The following is an 18,810-nucleotide window of genomic DNA, read 5'->3' as shown; positions in this document are numbered from 1 at the left end:
TTCCTGAGCTGCATGGCTTCGCCGCAGATGGTGAAAGCAGTGAGGGGTGGGTGTCTGGCGGGGCATAGGAAGGGGTTTGACACAGGGGAAGTAACCAGTTCAAGAAAACATGAAAGGTCGAGAGAGAGAGAGTGAGAAGACAGAGAGACATAACACCTCTGGCTCTGTCCTTGAATCGAGACTAAACACTGCCTCCTTTCTAGGCTTCTTGTCAGAACACTGATTCTGCTGAGTCGAAAAATAAAGCAATCCCCCAACGTTCTCCTCTGTTTCAACCTCGCTGTCTTGTACCAAGATCTCGCTCTGCACACCTCAGCAACTGGGCTGAGTCGCCAACCGCTTGTGATTGGATCTAACCTCCTTGTCCACTTTGATTATGAGAAATGTTGCCACTAAAAGAAAAACAAAATACACACACCATTTCCACAAACTTATTATAATATATAGCGTATATGATACTTATACATAAAGGCATTTGAGGCTATTTGTAACACTGGTTGCAATTTAAGTTACTGATGAGTATATAAAATCATGTCATCTGTACACACGTTACATAGGAATAAAAAAATTGACCTTTGGTTCAAATCAGTTAATTTGGTCAATGACCATATTTGCTAATTTATTAATTTGATATTGATTTATTTGGATTGCTGACTAGAAATAGTGCAGATTCTTTTCTTTATGTCACATAACTTTTTGTGTTTAACATGTTTAAGTGATAATATTGGAGATGTTCAATGATTTTCACAATACTGGCCTTATAGCACATTCAAGCCATCATATCAGCAAATTAATATTGTTTCACACTTGCTTAAAACGAGCATCTTGGCATGATCATGATAAAATGGAAATAAAGAAATCTGATGGTCTCTGGAGGGATGTATGTCTCAGTCGTTGCAATAATGCTGGTGGGGAATAAGTGGCATGTAAACCCCAAGTGCTGTCTCTCTCTCACACACACATATCTGGCTTAATCCTCTGCAGAGTCATGCAGACGACCAGCAACCATGCCTGACCATGGGGGAATTGAGGGAGGAGTGGGAGGGAGAAAGGAGAAGCAAAGTGGGAGTGGAGGTGGCGTGGCAAGGTTCAGCTGCAGCCCTGACCTCTGTGTGTGTGTGTGTGTGTGTGTGTGTGTGTGTGTGTGTGTGTGTGTGTGTGTGTGTGTGTGTGTGTGTGTGTGTGTGTGTGTGTGTGTGTGTGTGTGTGTGTGTGTGTGAAGATAATTAAACAGGGCAGACAGATGAGCCCAATGAGAAGGCTAGAGGTCACATGGGGTAAGTCAGCTTGTCCAACCCCCCTCCTAACACACACACACACACACACACACACACACACACACACACACACACACACACACACACACACACACACACACACACACACACACACACACACACACACACACACACACACACACACACACACACACACACACACACACACACACACACTTTCAGCAGATGTATATAAATGGCGTGGAACTTTATATAAACAGATGTCCCACTGCTCAAGATAGCCTTGGCAGTGTTTCTTGGAGGAAGAAGCTGAGAATAAAGTCTTTGTGCTCACTGTGGGTCGGAGGTGGTTACACACTCCACACATTACCTTGTCTTAGAGATCTACAATTACATTAATTATAATCCAAGGGCTTCAAGAGGTCTATTGTCTGCTATAGTGGAGTAGAAGGTGTGTGTTTGTGTGTGTGTGTGTGTGTGTGTGTGTGTGTGTGTGTGTGTGTGTGTGTGTGTGTGTGTGTGTGTGTGTGTGGGACTGTGTGTGGGACTGTGTGTGTGTGTGTGTGTGTGTGTGTGTGTGTGTGTGTGTGTGTGGTTGGGATGTGAAATCAATTGCCTGATTCTGGGTGGGTGGGGGATAGTCTGAGCCTGGCGGAGGCTCAGACTGAGACCTGAGAAGCAGGCGTCCGTGCCAGAAGGAGGGATCCCCTTTCAGCATATTGTTTTATTTAGCATCTGCATGGCCGCCTCATTTGCCAGAGTGCAGCTGGGGTGGATTAATTCAGGAGATTGGTGACTTGGAGAGGAGGAATGGCCTAGCTAGTCTTGAGGAAGGATGTTAACCACATTATAAGCCTTTGTTTCCAACATTTCATTCCTGAGGAGTAAATTGAGCCTACTGAGCCTCTACCAAAATGCCCTGGTTTGTTCACACACACACACACACACACACACACACACACACACACACTCAGAGACACACACACACTCAGAGACACACACACACGTATACAAACACATACTTGTGCGCTTTCCACCTCGACTTCCTGACAGGCTGCAGCCGAGGTGTGATCACAGTTCACCAACTTTGTTCTGTTTCTGCCCAGGCAGCCTGAACGAAAACCTTCGAGTTCTTCTCTGCCAGTTTAAATATTTTTCTCCCCCAGCTGGGCTTAACCACGCTGTCCTTTGTGCACTAACCGACTGCGACCAGCCCAAACCTGCACCTCACCAACTGGTTTCAATTCCAACCCAATGATCTCACTCTGAACTTCCTATGTGTTGCACTGACACCAAATCCTCTATCGACTGTGGCACACCTGGCCTCACAGCACCTCTTATAAATGACTGTTGTGACAAACACAGAAAGGTTATAATGGTCAATCAATCAAAGTTCAGGACAGAGTTGCTATGTTGGATCAATAGGGCAGGTTGATCCACCTCCTGATTAATCCAGTTTAAGATTAACCCATCCTGTATTAGCATACAGTTACTAAGAGCAGCTAGACATAACTATGAGTCAGTGCAGACAAACAGAATCAAAGAGCAGAGGTGTTTGCCAAGAAAGATGCACCTTTTACAAGAAAAGATAGCACTGGATCTATTGCACTGAGGGAATGGCTCAGTCATAACGTTGTTTCATGCGTTTGGAGAAAATGCACTGCCTGCCACTTCTGGTGGGTTCCTCTCAATGATCAGTTCAACATCATATCATGAACCAATTTGGAAGGCATACAGTATATCCCGATGGTTAAAAAATATTCCCTCAGATAATTAAAGAGATTAACCTTTTTTTTTTTCAATCAGTCCACACCATGTGTTTTATACCTTCGCCAAGGAGGGTCTGTTTTGGTATGTTGGTTGGATGATTTGCTTGTCAACAGAATTATGCAAAAAGTCCTGACCAGATTTCACAAAACCTGATGGAAGGATGGGACATGAACAGATCTGGATAAAGGAGGAGGGATTTTTTTACTCACTTTATTATTATTTTTTTTTTACATTTTCACTAATCTCCTCAGAATTAATGGAAACAAATCAGGCCTATTTAGTGGTGGGGTTGGAGGTGGGCAAACAATGAGCACTAGTCCATGACTCAGGCACTTTAGGGACACTGATCATCCAATAGTGAGGGGGTGGAGGGTTGGATGTCACCTCTATCTGTCCCACAATCACAGATCCACTGCTGATACCCACCACAAAAGAGATGACAATGGCTAGCCAGCGGACACACACACACACACATCTATTCTTACAGAGCCCCTGGGAGCTGCCCTTCCACATGGCTGAGGCCAAGCCAGTATGAAACCCTCCCCACCATGTGCACCTCATCCCCCTATCCTTTGAAAAGTCAATGCAAAGGGAAAAAGGCACAACAAGGATGCTTCCCAGGACCCAGACTGCCTTTACAACAGAGACAACACCAAAAGCCCTTTCAGACTATCCTCAGTGTCTGCCTGGAATAGTCGCCAAATGCTTCACCATTATTCCTAATGGGTCAGTGGAGTATTATATTATCCTCACACACGAGTTGTGCTCTGAAGTAAGAGTAAAAGCTTTGTGAACTAGGTTTGTTTTTTCTTAGCTCAAAGGACTTCAGCAGTGATAGACACACATTCAAGGAACAAACTTAGAACGACTGTACTAAATATTGTGAGGAGAGACAACAGAAGTCAAAAGAGCTGTAAAAGGTAGACGTGGCCCGTATTAGCCCGTACTGGATTTGCTTTATTTTCGCCCTGTGCCATGAAAGTGAAGACGAGCCAAAGAGTAAAACACTGTAGGTCACTGTAAGTTTAGTTGATCCTCTTTCATTTCTTAAAAATGCCGCTTTGCGCCTTTAAATTGAAAATACATTTGTCCGACTGCTATCGCTGTTTTCGTTCCATTTTGCAGAAACATTCGTGAAGCTGCTGAGCCAAATTGGCAGCTTCCTCCTCAGAGGAATCATGCCAGTTTAATCAGAAATAAGATTAACGCAGTTTATTATTAGGTTGGAAATCTCCCTCTATCTGCCTCTTCTGTCTCTACCTGTCCATTCCAAACGTTGAGATTAAAGAGATTCCCCTTGTTGATCCAATAGTCTGAGATGGACCACTTAGTGCTGACATCATACTCTGAGAGGATATTCTCGGCCATGCCATGTGGATGTGCATGTTACACACTGCCGCTGCAGTTGACAAGTCTGTGTGTGCTCAAGTATGCGTGTAGTTTGCAGTGTGTGTGTGTGTGTGTGTGTGTGTGTGTGTGTGTGTGTGTGTGTGTGTGTGTGTGTGTGTGTGTGTGTGTGTGTGTGTGCAAGCGGGAGGGGGGCCTCACTGTGGGAGACAGGCAGATGGGGATGGAAATGAGTAGGCAGTGAGCTCATGCTAATCTCCTCCTACAGCTGATCCAGGCACAAAACAAGCACGAACACACACACACACACATAGACACAATTACACATCCGCACAACTATAAATCATAGGCTTGACCAGCCCCATGCACAATCACACACCAAATGAGACGGAGGATACCTTTGCTATTCAAATGTTTCCATGTGTCTCACATACTTATTTTGTGAGGTGAGCTCAAAATGTTTCCGAAACTGAATCTTAGATCCATTTCAGCGCATCATCTATCACACCAACATTCATTTCAGTGCATCACATTGCCAGTAGCTGTTAATTTGTTGGATTGCAGTGTGTGTGTGTGTGTGTGTGTGTGTGTGTGTGTGTGTGTGTGTGTGTGTGTGTGTGTGTGTGTGTGTGTGTGTGTGTGTGTGTGTGTGTGTGTGTGTGTGTGTGTGTGTGTGTGTGTGTGTGTGTGTGTGTGCGTGTGCGTGAGAGAGAGTCTAGCTGCCTTCGTCAGACAGCCATCTGCCCCGTGGGAGTTGCTCAGCAGCACGCGATTGGCCGACTGCGTTTCAAGAGAGGCAAAGGGTGAGGTGGGTCACCTCTTTATTTGGGCTAGGAAAGGTCGTGTGGTGCTGGCTGCTCATCCAAACATATGGGTGCAAAGGTGGGGGGTGGAATGGGGGCAGGGCAACTCCAGAGGACAACACTGCTGTCATTTACAAAGCACGCTTCTGGGCTGACGCAGCACAAAGTGAACCCCCCTGCCATCTCACCATCCCGGCTCACAATCCAAGTCTGACAGGAGGTTCCAGTTTTAAAACCCCATCTTTAAAATCAACCCATGCTGTTCATTGCCAAACATTTACATTATTCTTTGAATTATTACTTCTGGACTTCTTTTCCCAATAACAATCAAGACATTCAGCATCATCAGGGCGTGATACCTCCTCAGAAGGTGATGTGGGTTTTGCGTGATTTTTGAATCACCTACCACCACCATCACCCATCCCCCGCCGCAGCTACTGCCACAGGAAGAATCTGATGCTATAGTAGAAGCTGTTCATCATACTCGCAATCCATCCAATCCACACTGAATGGTAGAAAAGCTGCCGCAGCCAGATCCACCTTGCAACGAAAGGCGTTCCTTGTGCTCGACAGTAAGTGCTTGGCAATAATAAAATGTGACAAGAATCTAATATATATTGATGCAATGCTTATGCATTTCACAAGTGCAGTGAGAGGTATGACAAATATTGCTGTTTTGCATGTTCTACCTCAGATTTGTGAAATGTTTCACTGTTTAGTGGGTGTTTTCTTTTTTTGCATTCGTCAGGATAATTATTGATATCAGCCAACATGAAAATTGTTATCATGGTAACACGTTTGGCCGGATCGCCCAGCTCAGTCCAAACAGTCCTTATTTCTTAACTGTTTAGTTTGCATTAGCTTCACGGTTTGGTCCGACTGTTAGTCAGTGTGTAGCTTGAAGCCCTCTGCCACTTGGCACACACGAAAATGCAAACGAAGTGTGCCACGCCATACACCTGAGCATCACTTGTGGATCCCTGACAAAGCAGCCGTGGGGCAGGTTAACAGAGGCAAAGGGTTAGGGGATGGGGCTTGTGGGTGTGTAGTTAAGGCAAAAGCTGGGCTTACAGTGCCATGTGTGTTGATGAATATTTCAAAGACCCTCTCATTAAATAAACACAACTGACCTCACTGCCTATGGTAACCTGCCATCAATATTGAATGGCCGCAAAAAAATTGACACAGTGCCGTTCACAAGCCAGTGGCCAGGCCGGACACTGAATCGCACCATCTGACTGCTGAAGAGCTTCTTTTCCACGCAACACCTGGAGGAGGTCACTGGGTTCTCCCTTCCTTCCGTGCTGCTCTCACAATAATCCCAATAGGATACGCTCAAGGTCCTGCCAAAGCTTAAGTATAGCCAAAGCAAGCTGAGTGTGCTTGTTAGTTTCACGCTTTATCAGGAGGCTATGAATATTCTGACAGGGAGGAAATACCTTATTTCCACACGTGATCTTGGCTCCTCAGTCACATTTGCTCTGAGCTTTGCGTGCACCACTTTCCCAGATAACTTGCATGCATGGTTAACCTATACAACAGCAGCAACATGGACTTCTTAGGAACCTTTTTCTTCCCTCACACCTTTGAATTGATGGTTGGGTAGGTTGGAGTTTTCCCACTCACCCCAGAGAGCCTCGTTTTCCTTCCCTTACCCCTTGTGTCTTCTCCACATTAGGCTGACATCAGCCGAACAGACCTGCCGAGGGAAACTGATACACTGTCCAGCCTCCACTTGCATGGGCTCTGTTTGAGGCACTCGACCAGCCGCTCTGTCAATTTGTCACATGAAGATGCTGCCGGGGGATGGGAGCACAGCAAAGAGGTTGGAGGGCAGATAATGAGGGCTTAAACCTCTCCCTTTCTTGTTCTCCCCAATCATTCTCTCCTCCTGAAAGAGACTTGTGCTATTTGTCAATGATTGCTGTTGATTAATATTGTTGTTGTTGTTGTTGTCTTTTCTCGCTAGGCATATAGGATAAGAATTCAAGTTGTCTTCTAAGACAAACTGAATTTGGCCTCTGAAATTCAGTATTAACTTGCATCGACATGTGGAATTTTCAAGGGTCTGAAGGCTTTAATTAAAACAGGAACACCGTGGTCATGACTTGGTCTGTCAAGTGACAGTACAGTCAGAATCTCACTGCAAACATATACTACTTTCTAGATGCGTTCTTCCATTGTGCATGATCGCTTGATAGTGACTGGGAAAATCCCCCTTTGTTCACAGAGTTTTAAAGGCTTTGAAATAAACAGCTTCTGGCAGAGAGACATGCTGTATGAAAAGAATCACTGCACTTAATGCATTTTCCGCTGCTACTTCAGTGGCAGCCTTTTGAAAAGATCTTCCAGGCAACACAACACACTTTATAACCTGTGACGCTCTGACACTCTCTCGTGTTTGTTTTGGTGCTTTCCTGTCTACAACAGCGGCGGAAACACGGGCTGAGACAGATGTTTAAAGGCACATCAACACCGTCAGACAGACTTTTCATCTCATGACACAGTGGTTCCTCAAAGTTTCCTATTGAAGAGTCACAGAGAAAAGCCGCTCTTCGCTGGAAATTGTTTTGTTTTTTCAGAAGGGGAGAAAATAGCTAAATCAATGTTGTTTTGTAGTGAGTTTCCTGCATAGAGGAAGAACAATGAAAGAACTCTGAAAAACTGGCAGTAATGAGCAAAACCAAGCAACTTGACTAAAAACTGAACAGCATCATTTCAACTAACTTTAATTCGTATATCCTTCAGGTTAGAGTAATCAGAGTTCAAGGCATTTTAGAGAAAATGCAATATGTGCCTTTACACCAACCAAAAGTGTAAAGATATATTCTTAGCAAGATAGCACATTATTTATTTTAGAGCCAACAAGCCAGCAAAGTTTCTGTGTCAGTCACTTTGATTTAAGTCCGCTTGAGAAGTGGTGGAGCTTTTTATTCACACTTGACATAAAGACACTTGAATGTCAATATGGCATTGATCTCCCTGGCCCTCAGACCATGCCTCGCAGCATGGACTGACTGTCCTCCATTAGAATCCCAGACTGGCGGCATGGTCAGGCGAAATAACTCATTATACAGACATAATCAAATCAGTGGCTTCCTCCTTTTCTTCCAAGCACAAGTTCGGACTGGTACAGTAAAATAAGTTTAAAAGAAACGTAAAAACAACAATGGATTTGGTCTTTTGCAAACACAAATAATGTAGAAACGTGTCTATTTATATACTAAACTGGGAGGTCTGATTCGATCAAAAGTGGTCACTTGACAGTGAACAAGGCCTTAATTCTACTATTTGGCAAGGAAAAGAGAGAAAAATGTCCAAACAGAAATACGGCATGAAAAAGATTTCCTCACAGCCAAGCAATCAGGACAATATCAAACTCTCCAGCAACTGTAACGTTTTTCCAAACACCCATAAAAAGGGAATGCAAATATTCCCTCATCTGCCATTGCGATGCACAACCACCAGCTGCTGTCCTGTCCACTGCGTGGACATGGCTGGCTGTCAGCAGGCTTAGCCAACACTGCGCCTTGCATATGAAGCAGGACATGGGCCGATATCCCCTAGGGGAGTTTACTTCCTCTGAGCCCCCACCACCACCGCCCCACCTCCCTCTTGAAACAAGCGGCCCCTTCTGCTGGAGGCCAGATATCCTGTGCAGCCGTGAGGGCATCTCAGGGGCGGGGGCGGTTGTAAAACTAAAGAGGGGGAAAGTTTGAGCTGTTGCACTGCCAGATATTGGAGCGAAATGATTTGGAACCGAATATTAAAACAAATGAAAGTGAATGGGTTCTGTGCTATAACACTATAGTTAGCTTCTTCTACAATGAGCCATAGAACAACTGTGTAGGAATGTGCTGGAAATCAGCACTGAAACATAACTACCATAACTAACCCATATCTGGAGCATAAACACAATATGGCTTCTACCCTGCTTTGTTGTTCTCAATGGATTCCCTATATGCGTATTAATGTCTCTAAACAAATCAGCACCGCAGAATGAAAATGACTCATTGGATAAGAGGAAAACTGTCTTTCAGTCGCTGTGAGCCGTGGAGTTGTCGTTCTGTAGGGCCGGTCTACCTTTAATGCTGAGTATCCGGCTAAGAAACATCTTGTGTCCAATCCGATGACTTCAACAGAGAAAATGTGCTTTATTTCTAAAACTGAAGCTGAACATAGGAGACTGTATTGGACCCTGCCATTAAGGAAGGAACTAAAAAAAAGCCTAATGAAAACCTTCTGGTTTTGAGCAGAGAATGAGTCAAGCTTGAGCCAACTTAACAACAAGCTACCACCCCCCAATTCTTTCTCATATCCGCCTTACACAGACGGATGGTGTAGTAATCTCATCATCTTGAGGGTGAATTATAAAGTTAGCAACAAATGAAATCTGCAGCCGCGATCCTTATCTAGACATACTGATGCGGAAAGCCACTGATTATGAGTGCCACCCACATGTCTACCCGCCAGAAACCAAATGACTCGCGGGCCAAAGGCTGGCACAAGCCACTCGGAGAAGTGCCCCACACCCAGAATATAAATTCATTTGAAACAATCCAACAGTTAACTGCATTTTCTCCTCGCTGTTTAAAATCAGCGCTCCGGCTCACATCCTCCGAGATAAGAACAGAGAGTGAGCTCATGCTTCTTCCGCAAATACAGGCATGCAGCAAAAAACTGAAAAGCTGCTTTTGGCCAGGCAGTCTGTGATTCAGAGAAGTGTGTAGTGTGCGTCTCGAGAGGACGCACTCAGAGGAGCGTCTGCAAGGAGGGAAGTGCGGCAATATCACTTCCTGTGTCTGTCTGCATGCGAGACCGCCGCGAACACTTTTGTAACACGCTTTTTAATATTTACAGACCTGGCCCAGTTCCTTAGCTGAGAGCGAGCAGAAGATTGCTTTTTCTTGTGTGCTGAAAGGTAAAAGGCAGCATAGCACCTTGCCTCACATCCTCCATGAAGACTCAAAGTGCTGACAACAGGGAGCTCTGTTGCTGTAAACTGAGCAATTTTCCTCAACTCCTACCCAGCATGTATTCCTTCATTAGCATTTCTTGAAACAGGGTACTTGAGGAAAGAAAAGGAGGGGTCGAATTAAAAAGCAGGGTAGAGGCTCAAAATGAGCCTTGGGCTTAACGCTCGGGTGCCCCGTAGGCACTTATAAAAATAGAAGAGGCCCCTGAAAGCGGCGGTCCTTGAGGTGTGCCCACTCGAGTCTGAATGAAAGTGTGTGCCAAGAGTGGGTATTCACCATGCATGGCAGGACTTTGGCACTCTTCGGGACTTCAAGGGTCTCTCTCTGATTTATCTTCCTTTGGCAGATTCCCCTGAAAGAAGCCACAGTGGGGACTGGGGGGGGGCTTCTTGTAAACACTTTTGCAGTTGCTTTCTGTGCCTCAACAACAAGTCTGCTGCCCTCAAAAGTTCACTCTGGTTTCAATCGGGTTGGAGCAAAGATGGAGCTCAGAGGGGAAGGATGAGTGTGAGGTGGGTGGCTGGCCTGAGTTAGGTGGATGTTTTGTGGGGGAGTGGGTGTCCCGATGTTTGCTGAATGCTCCCCTTTGTTGGGATCATATTATGTTTCCACCACAATACTCCTAAACCCTGCTTCATCAACTCCATTCATGTGTAACAGTTCATGCAAATGGCCACACATAGCCTTTTTTTTCTCCACGAAGCGGGGTGGGGGGTGGGATTCTTTTTTATCAGTCTACCACCCAACTATCCTCTCAGTAAACTCCTGTCTGCAAACCAAAGAGCAGATTATAATGCCTTCATACATCTTTACAGTCAGTCAGCCCAAACAGCAGAGCTGGGGGAAGCACTGCGAAACACACATTAAAATGGGCAGGGCTAAAGCCTTTGTGGACGCTCCGGTTCTGATTATTCAAACATTTGAGAAAAGAGAATCAGAGAACGTGGTTACAACCAGGAGAAAGAACAAAAAGCCTCCAACACTGATGGCAGCACTGATCAAACCCACAGGGAGCCAGACGAATGTGACATATATTTACTGTTGCAGAGTAGGCTCCAAACACACACACACGCGCACACACATACACACACGCGCCAAGAAATTGGCAAATTTTTCACATCATAACATAAATCCAACTGGTGACCAAGTGTATCCCTTCCGGGAACACACACAGACTAAAAGAACAGCCAGAAAAATGTAGAGTGAGCAAGAGATAGCCTTTGCCCCACTGAAAAGAGAGAGAGTGTGAGCGGGACAGAATGGAACGTTTGAATCGTCTTTTACCTCTCAAATAGGGACGAGGAACTGTTTCCTCGCTTGCATCTGAGCTGGCGTTCGATCTGCACACCCCTCCTAGGAGATGTTTACCGTTTCCCATTGAGCCACTTGTTGGTACACGAGACTGTATTTACAGTGCAGGCCAATAAAAGTGGGGTTGAGAGGTGTTTCACAGGCAAATAATGGCTTTATTGCCACCAGGGGCGTTCTGTTGTCACTGCTGGATGAGGCCCAATTAGTAACAATATGGCGATGATGGACCAAATAATGAGTGGTCTCTCCACAGGAAGGGGTCAATGACCCCCAGATATACCCACATGGCACCCGGTGTGACACATCCATTTGAAACATGTGGATAACTACTTTGGAAACCAAATCCAGAGCGCACACACACACTGCAGCTGCAGACATTTCCTGCGGCATGCAGGGATTTCTTTTGAGGTTTTTTGCCTAAATCGATTTTAGGGGACACGCGTTTCCAGCAGGGCGGCGCAGTGCACGGGGCGAGCTGCTGCCTGTCCGTGCACTGCAACTGAAGGTGCTGGGTGAAAGGATTGGACGTCAAACCTTCACAACAAGTTGTGTGCAGTTGAAGGAGGACTTGCGGTGCATTCACATTAGCGCAGCAAGAAAAACCAAAAAGAAGGAAAAATACTGATCTTAAATGCATAAACTGAGATTAATAAACAATCAAAGCCAAAAGTAGACGAGCTGCACAGAAAATAAATACGCCAGAGCTCCTCGGTGGGGGGGGACCGACTCACCCTGGACGATGCTTTCCTCTTGTACTTGTTGGCGAAGTCAAATTTCTCCTTGATCTCGTCCAGGAGCTGCTCCAGGCGGGCCGTCTCCTCTTTCCCCGTGTAATCCTGGCCCAGGAGCACGTACGCCCTCCAGTTCGCGGAGTCGAAGCCCCAGTGGCAAGTCCGGTTCTCCTGCGCCTTGTGGCTGTGCACCACGAACTTGTGGGTCGGGTACATGAGTCTGCAGTCCATGCACTGGATGCACGCTGCGCCGGGGCTGGTGTACAGCTCCGGCACGAACAAGCCCCTGCACTTGCCGAAGCACTCGTGGTACACTTTGAGGCTGCCCTCGGTGAGCTCCAGCTGCAGCTCCAGCGAGCCGCCGCTCGTCTCCTTCTTGCAGCGCGGCGGGTAGGCGCCCCCGTAGACCAGGGCGTTGCAGAGCCGCTCGGCGTCCGTCTTGGTGATGAGGCCGCAGGACGGCGCCGAGAAGGGCAGGATCCCCATGACTTTGAGGATCTCCAGCTGGTCCGCCGTGCACCGGGAGCAGTAGATGTGCAGCTCGTCGCACACGGCGTTGATCTGCTGCAGGCTGAAGTCCCGCAGCACCGTGTTGAGGATCTGCGGCAGGCACAGCCGCTTCTCGCCGCCGACCACGAAGCACGAGATGGTCTCGGCCTCGAGCACCGTCTCGCACCTCTCGGTGGAGCGGTCCGACGGGATGAACAGCGGGCCCGGCATGGCCGGCGGCGGCAGATGCTGCAGGACCGGCTCGGGCTCCTTGCCGTCCTTCTTGAAGAGAAGCTCATGTTGCCACCGGGCAGAGAACGCCGCCGGTCCGCCCAGGGAGCTCATAGAGCTGAGGTGAAACTGCTTGAGAGTCTGTTGCAGTCCCGGGTGAGGCTGGAAGCTCTGCCGACTTACTGTCTCCATGTTTTTCCTCCAACTTTCGAAGCGTCAACACTTCTCGCCGTCGACCGTGAATCAAGAGTATCTCTCCGCCCCCGACGCTGGTAAATCCACAGTGTCCCAGAATTGAGCAAAATGTCGAAGCGCTTCATCAAACATCCAGTCAAACAAAAACAAGAAAAAAAAAGGAGAAAACAAAAGTCCCAGTTGTCTGTTCTATTCCCGTGGCTACTGAGCGAACACCGGCCGGTCGCTCCCCGCAGCGGCTCGCCGACTGGCCATGTCCGACCAACACCGAGGGCTCTCCCAACTCCGGAGGGGCGAAAAGTTCCGAGCGAGCGAGGTCCGGAGAGAGGCGGGCCGAGGCCGAACCACCACGGCAGCTGTGAGTCGACACGGCTCGATACGAGGTCCTTGTTGGAGGCCGAGACCGCTGTCGAGGACCGCAGCTATCCGCTCCGTCTGCCCCCGCAGTTCACTCTGACTGTGTGGAGATGAAGAGTCTGAGAGCCAGCCCGAGCCTGCTCCCCCTCCCTCCCTCCCCCGGTGTGTGTGTGTGTGTGTGTGTCTCTCTCTCTCTCTGTCTCTCTCTCTCTCTGTCTCTGTCTCTCTCTCTCTCTCTCTCTCTCTCTCTGTCTCTCTCTCTCTCTCTCTCTCTCTCTGTCTCTGTCTCTCTCTCTCTCTCTCTCTCTCTGTCTCTCTCTCTCTCTCTCTCTCTCTCTGTCTCTGTCTCTCTCTCTCTGTCTCTCTCTCTGTCTCTCTGTCTCTCTCTCTCTCTCTCTCTCTCTGTCTCTCTCTCTCTCTGTCTCTGTCTCTCTCTCTCTCTCTCTCTCTGTCTCTCTCTCTCTCTCTCTCTCTCTCTCTCTCTCTGTCTCTGTCTCTCTCTCTCTGTCTCTCTCTCTCTCTGTCTCTCTCTCTCTCTCTCTCGCTCTCTCTCTCTCTCTCTCTGTCTCTCTCTCACGCGCATCCCCTCCTCCCCTCCTCCCTCCCTCTGTGTTTGTGTGTCTGGCTCAGTCATTGAATCCCAGCCAGGAATGCGAGTGACTCCGCAGGCAGGCTGGGCTCTTCCAGGAACAAGCCGTCACCCCCCCACCAGCGCCACCCCCCTCCCCCTCCCCCCTCCTCATGCTACCCCGCAGAGAGCAGAAGAAGAAGAAGAAGAAGACGTTCAACTTTCCTTCTTCCAGACAGGTGATGCAGTGGTGGGAAGTGACTAAATACGTAGCTTACTTGTGTTTAACACAAGTAGCCTTTTTCAGGGGTTTTTTCAGCTTCTTTTCATTCTCCTACTCGAGGGGAACTCTGGGGGCAGTGTTGATTTTTTTTTAATAATAAGAAATTGCTATTAAATATATAATAATATAATAATATAATGACAGATGGGCGAATGAGTGTTTTTTACTTGTGGTACTCTTATGTTTCAGTGGACATTTGGCAAATATTTGAATGCAGGACTAATTTTACATTTAAACACTGACCTACAACTTGTGCTGATGTATGGATCAACTTCAGGTAGAATGTGCAGTCTTTTGGTTAGTTTTTTCTTAAATTCATAAAGTTTTTTTTTTTTTTTTTAAACTAACGCTCCCTCCATTCCATGTGGCGTTGATGGCTGTGTTCGAAATCAGCATGCGGTTTCTCCACATGAGGCTGCAGGTGTGTCGACGTCAGGAAAGTGGTCATTCGATGAGGCTGACACCCGGGGTGAGCGGGATTTCCAGGCAGGAAGATAACATCTACCATGTTTCCCACGGGCAGTGAACGCAGCAGAGGCATGGGGGGGTATACCGTTCGCTTCACGGCTGGAGAGGGAGAGAGGAAAAAAGAGGATGGGCGGTGTTTTGCGAGACAAGACCATTTTAGCTGTGGAAGGGGAAACGCAAATTGCACTGACTGCGGTTTATTCATTTTCCCTTCTGCTTGAATGTGTCAAAACGGTTTGGCAAGTAGTGGCGAATAAACAAGCTTCATGTGTTCCTGCTGATGAAAGGACACAGAGCAGACATTACAAAATGTTAGTAGGCGGTCAAATCGCCATCACGGTAAAAGAAAAAGAAAAAGATTTACTTTTAGATTCTTCTTTTCATTCTATTGATTTAAATCTCTGCAAATCAAAGGCCTATCTGGGTTTTTTTTTCTAGTATGTCAGTGCAAAGCTTCACACTTTCAGGTATCACTATATGATTATATATCATTCAAATTATGATCGATTTGCCCAGCTCGATTCAAAGATGAGTAGGCAATTAGTTTTGGGGTTAAACAGCCTTGATTCTGAGATATCTGCACAGTTGCTTCAATGGTTGACATGTGTACAGGAGGAAATATACCGTGACGCACTGTCTTTAAATCTTATTTCAGGGAGTGAAACAGTAACTGAGACGTGATAATGAACTTATTGTTCCCACCCCGGGAGGTCATGAGTCCAGAGCAAGTTCAACTCCAGCAGTGAGGAAGCGGTTTGCTGTGCCTGTGGCGTCCCCTAGCCAAACCCTCCTGTAACTGCAACATGATGGCATGGTGTGTGTGTGTGTGTGTGCGCGTGCGTGTGCGCGCGCGCGCGTGTGTGTGTGTGTGTGTGTGAATGCAGAAACAGCGATTCACAAGAAAACAGAAGTGTGGGGAGCTAGAATGCAAATAGTTTAGAAGTGAACGGCCCCTGTATCAATGAAATGTCTACTTTTATCTTTTTTATCTTTTTTTTCTCCATGCTTTCAAAATCAACAGACTGTGATGCGTTAATTGGCTCAAAACTTTTAAAGGTGTCCCAGCTGATTAATGTCTGTTGATGGGTGATTCTATGTTTGATTATCCAACCGGGTGCTCTGAGTTTTATCCAGATAGGGCAAGGGCAAACATTACCCCCTTGAGTTGGACCAGTGACTGGCTTGTAGACTTCCACAAGCCACAATGTTTGACATGGTTTATCTTCTGCAAAGTGGCAGAAGATAGTGGCCTGGTGCAACATATCTCTTTGGGAGTATAATATTCTGTTGTCAGAGTAAATTTCCAAGTATTAAGTCATGAATGGAACAAGTGGACCTCTATGTGTGCATGAATGAAAAATGGGTTGAAATGAAAAATATTGATCAACATTGATTCAGACAGATCACTGTTCACCTTAAACCAGCCTGGAAGACGACGTTTATTCAAGTTTACAACATTATTACAACTCAATACTCAGACTGTCAGGCTGCATGGTCCGAGTAGATGAATAAAGTGTTGTTAAAAGAAAGCACACATCTCCCCACATACTCAACATCGGTTTGTGTCTCTAAAGTTTGTGTGTCTTTAAACAAGATACAACATGTTAAATCGCTTTAGAAGTGTTGGTAGGGGTGCTTTCGAAGTAACTGTATCCCCCCACTGCAAATTGTTCTATGCTTTCCAAGATTTTAAATCTACTATTTGGAAATATCAGATTAATTATCTAGTTTCTATCTTTGAACTTATCAGAGCCTACCCATTCTAGAAGGAACCATCTTATTTCAAGATTTCTTGTCAAGTGAAATTATCTTGCTGCATGGACAGATCATTTTACTTGCATTAAGTAATTTCCTCCTTATTTCTTCCTTTTTAGCTTCAGTGAGTCTTGATGCTAAGCTAGGCTAATCATATCCAGATTTAAGTAAAGTATCAGCACATTATATTACTACAACACCATAGTGCACTGGGTAATGACGTGGCATGCAGTGAGTGGTCAGTGATGGTTCCAGTGTTGGAGCCGAAGGCCTGCGATTTGTCCCATCCAGCTGGCAGATAAGTAACCTCTCCTGAGGAGGACCAGAGCCTCCGCTGGGCCTATCCGTCTGCCACAAAGCCACCCTCTGAGCTCTGACAGCTACAGGCTGGATGTGGGCCTACAGTGCTATACTGGCATACTGTATCTGTCTGTGTGTATGTGAAGTGGTAATGGATACAAGTGAGATGCTTCCTTCAGGCATTTCATCCTATCAAGGCCAAAGCTGCTAGACAGTATAGAGTGTATGCCAAGCCTCAATTTCAATCATTCATACTGTTGCCAGCATGCAGTACTTGTCCTCTTGCTCTGAAAGTCGCTTTGGACAAAGCATCAGCTAAATGAATGTAATGTAAAAAATGTAATGTGATGGTCACGGATCCAAATCCTCTCCTCACCTTCTTCGTCCCATGCAAACACTGAATTGCATAATGTTTAAAGCTAAGTGACATGGTCATTTCATGACAGCTGCAAATATGAATTATTTTGAAAAGTACTCCCTAATGCTGTGTTCAAGGAAGCTCTGGTAATCCAGGATTTAACAGGATCTCCTTGCCTATTTTCACACCGGGCCAGTTGCTGCATAAAGTAGACATAGGTTTCAAATTTTCTGTTTTGGAAATTTACAAAAATTCTCAGACACCTCCCTGAAATGACACTTTCTAAAGTGTTGGTTTCAGGCCCTGGTAGACTCGCCCAAAATCTTTATTTGACGCACGTTGAAGCTTCCAAGTGACTCGTTCTCTCCACTGTAATACCAACCCACAAAATGTCACTTTGAGAGTGTTCAAGTAAATGACCTTCTAAACCTTGTGAGACTACACTGCTCTGTTGCAGCCTCAAGGATGGACTGGAGTAGTTTTGAGGATTTGTGTTCAAAATGACCACACAGTAACAGGGAATTCCCAATGTGTCACTGAATATATTTCAGCATGGTTTCTCCCCTTAAATAGTTTTAAACACTATGTCATCAGTATAGTGAAGCAAGATACAGTGTTTGGCATCTCTATTTTTCACTTTGTTGTGCTGTTTCCTCCCTGCTCTCAGGCTTTGCTAAGTTATGTCAAGCTAAGCACATCTTGAGTCAAGTTTAATGTATGGGACCAAAAAGTTTTAGCCATTTGAATTCTGATGTGGGGACGCAAAGGTATATTATCACAAGTTTATGGAAAGCTTTTTTCCCCGAACTGTAACATCAGCAACATCTGGCCCAAACAAGTACAGACCAATTCAAGTTAGATGGAGGCAGATCACAGGTTGCACTGAGATAGACCATGCAAAAGAAAACCTGGAACTGGGACAGAACTGTGAGAGACAAACTAGCCAAGATGAACAGAATTTGGGGTAAGGGGGTCCAATGAAAGGAAACAAGGAGGAAGCTCAGTGTGGCCTTATCGCCCACAGGGGACTAGGACAATTTGGTAAATGAATAAGTAACAGCTATGACTGGGAGAACAATAAAGTTTACTTTATTTAAATAAGTTCTCACTGGTTGAATGGTTCGGTTCTCTACGCTCCATGGAGAAGTTGACCGCTGGTATAACCTCCCTAACTCTTGTTTGCTTTTCTTTAACTTAAGTGGTTAAGGCTGCTGCCACCTCACTATTATTCTCCTCCTCATCATCTTCACCATCACCATGGCAACGGAGCACAACACTGCATCACGTGGGATGGATGACATAATGTTTCTTTCCAGGCGCCGCACCGCTTTTTCCCAGAGTAGCACTATGTACCACAGGCCTGGCCCACTGCTCTGCTTTTGTGTTCCTGCTCGTCTGTGGTTGAGGTAGAACAAACTGATTGGCCAATGTCAGCAATTCAGCAGCAGTCCTTCTGGAATACTCATCTAACAGGGCACTGTTTCCACAAAAAAAAGATATGCTCTCACCTTATTTAAAAGTGGCAGGTTTTCCCATAGTGCTGTTTTCCATTCTTTTTAATAATGCTTTCCTCTTTCCCTTCCTTTCTTTTCCTTCCGCTCAATCCAGCTTTCCCTTGTCTTTTTCCATT

General features: G+C 46.0%; 1 protein-coding gene across 1 annotated transcript in view; it reads right to left on the bottom strand.

Moving 5' to 3' along the window:
- skia (v-ski avian sarcoma viral oncogene homolog a) overlaps positions 1–13,587 on the bottom strand; it is a 72,443-nt gene extending 58,856 nt beyond the window's left edge. Inside the window, exon 1 of the mRNA XM_035644652.2 lies at positions 12,177–13,587. Coding sequence (XP_035500545.1) covers positions 12,177–13,088 — 912 coding nt within the window. The 5' untranslated portion in view covers positions 13,089–13,587. The remainder of the gene's footprint in view (positions 1–12,176) is intronic.
- Between the last annotated feature and the right edge of the window lie 5,223 nt (positions 13,588–18,810).

This window comes from Scophthalmus maximus, chromosome 3, assembly GCF_022379125.1.
Source record: "Scophthalmus maximus strain ysfricsl-2021 chromosome 3, ASM2237912v1, whole genome shotgun sequence".
NCBI classification, from domain to species: Eukaryota; Metazoa; Chordata; class Actinopteri; order Pleuronectiformes; family Scophthalmidae; genus Scophthalmus; species Scophthalmus maximus.
This window is presented reverse-complemented; position numbering and strand designations above follow the sequence as displayed.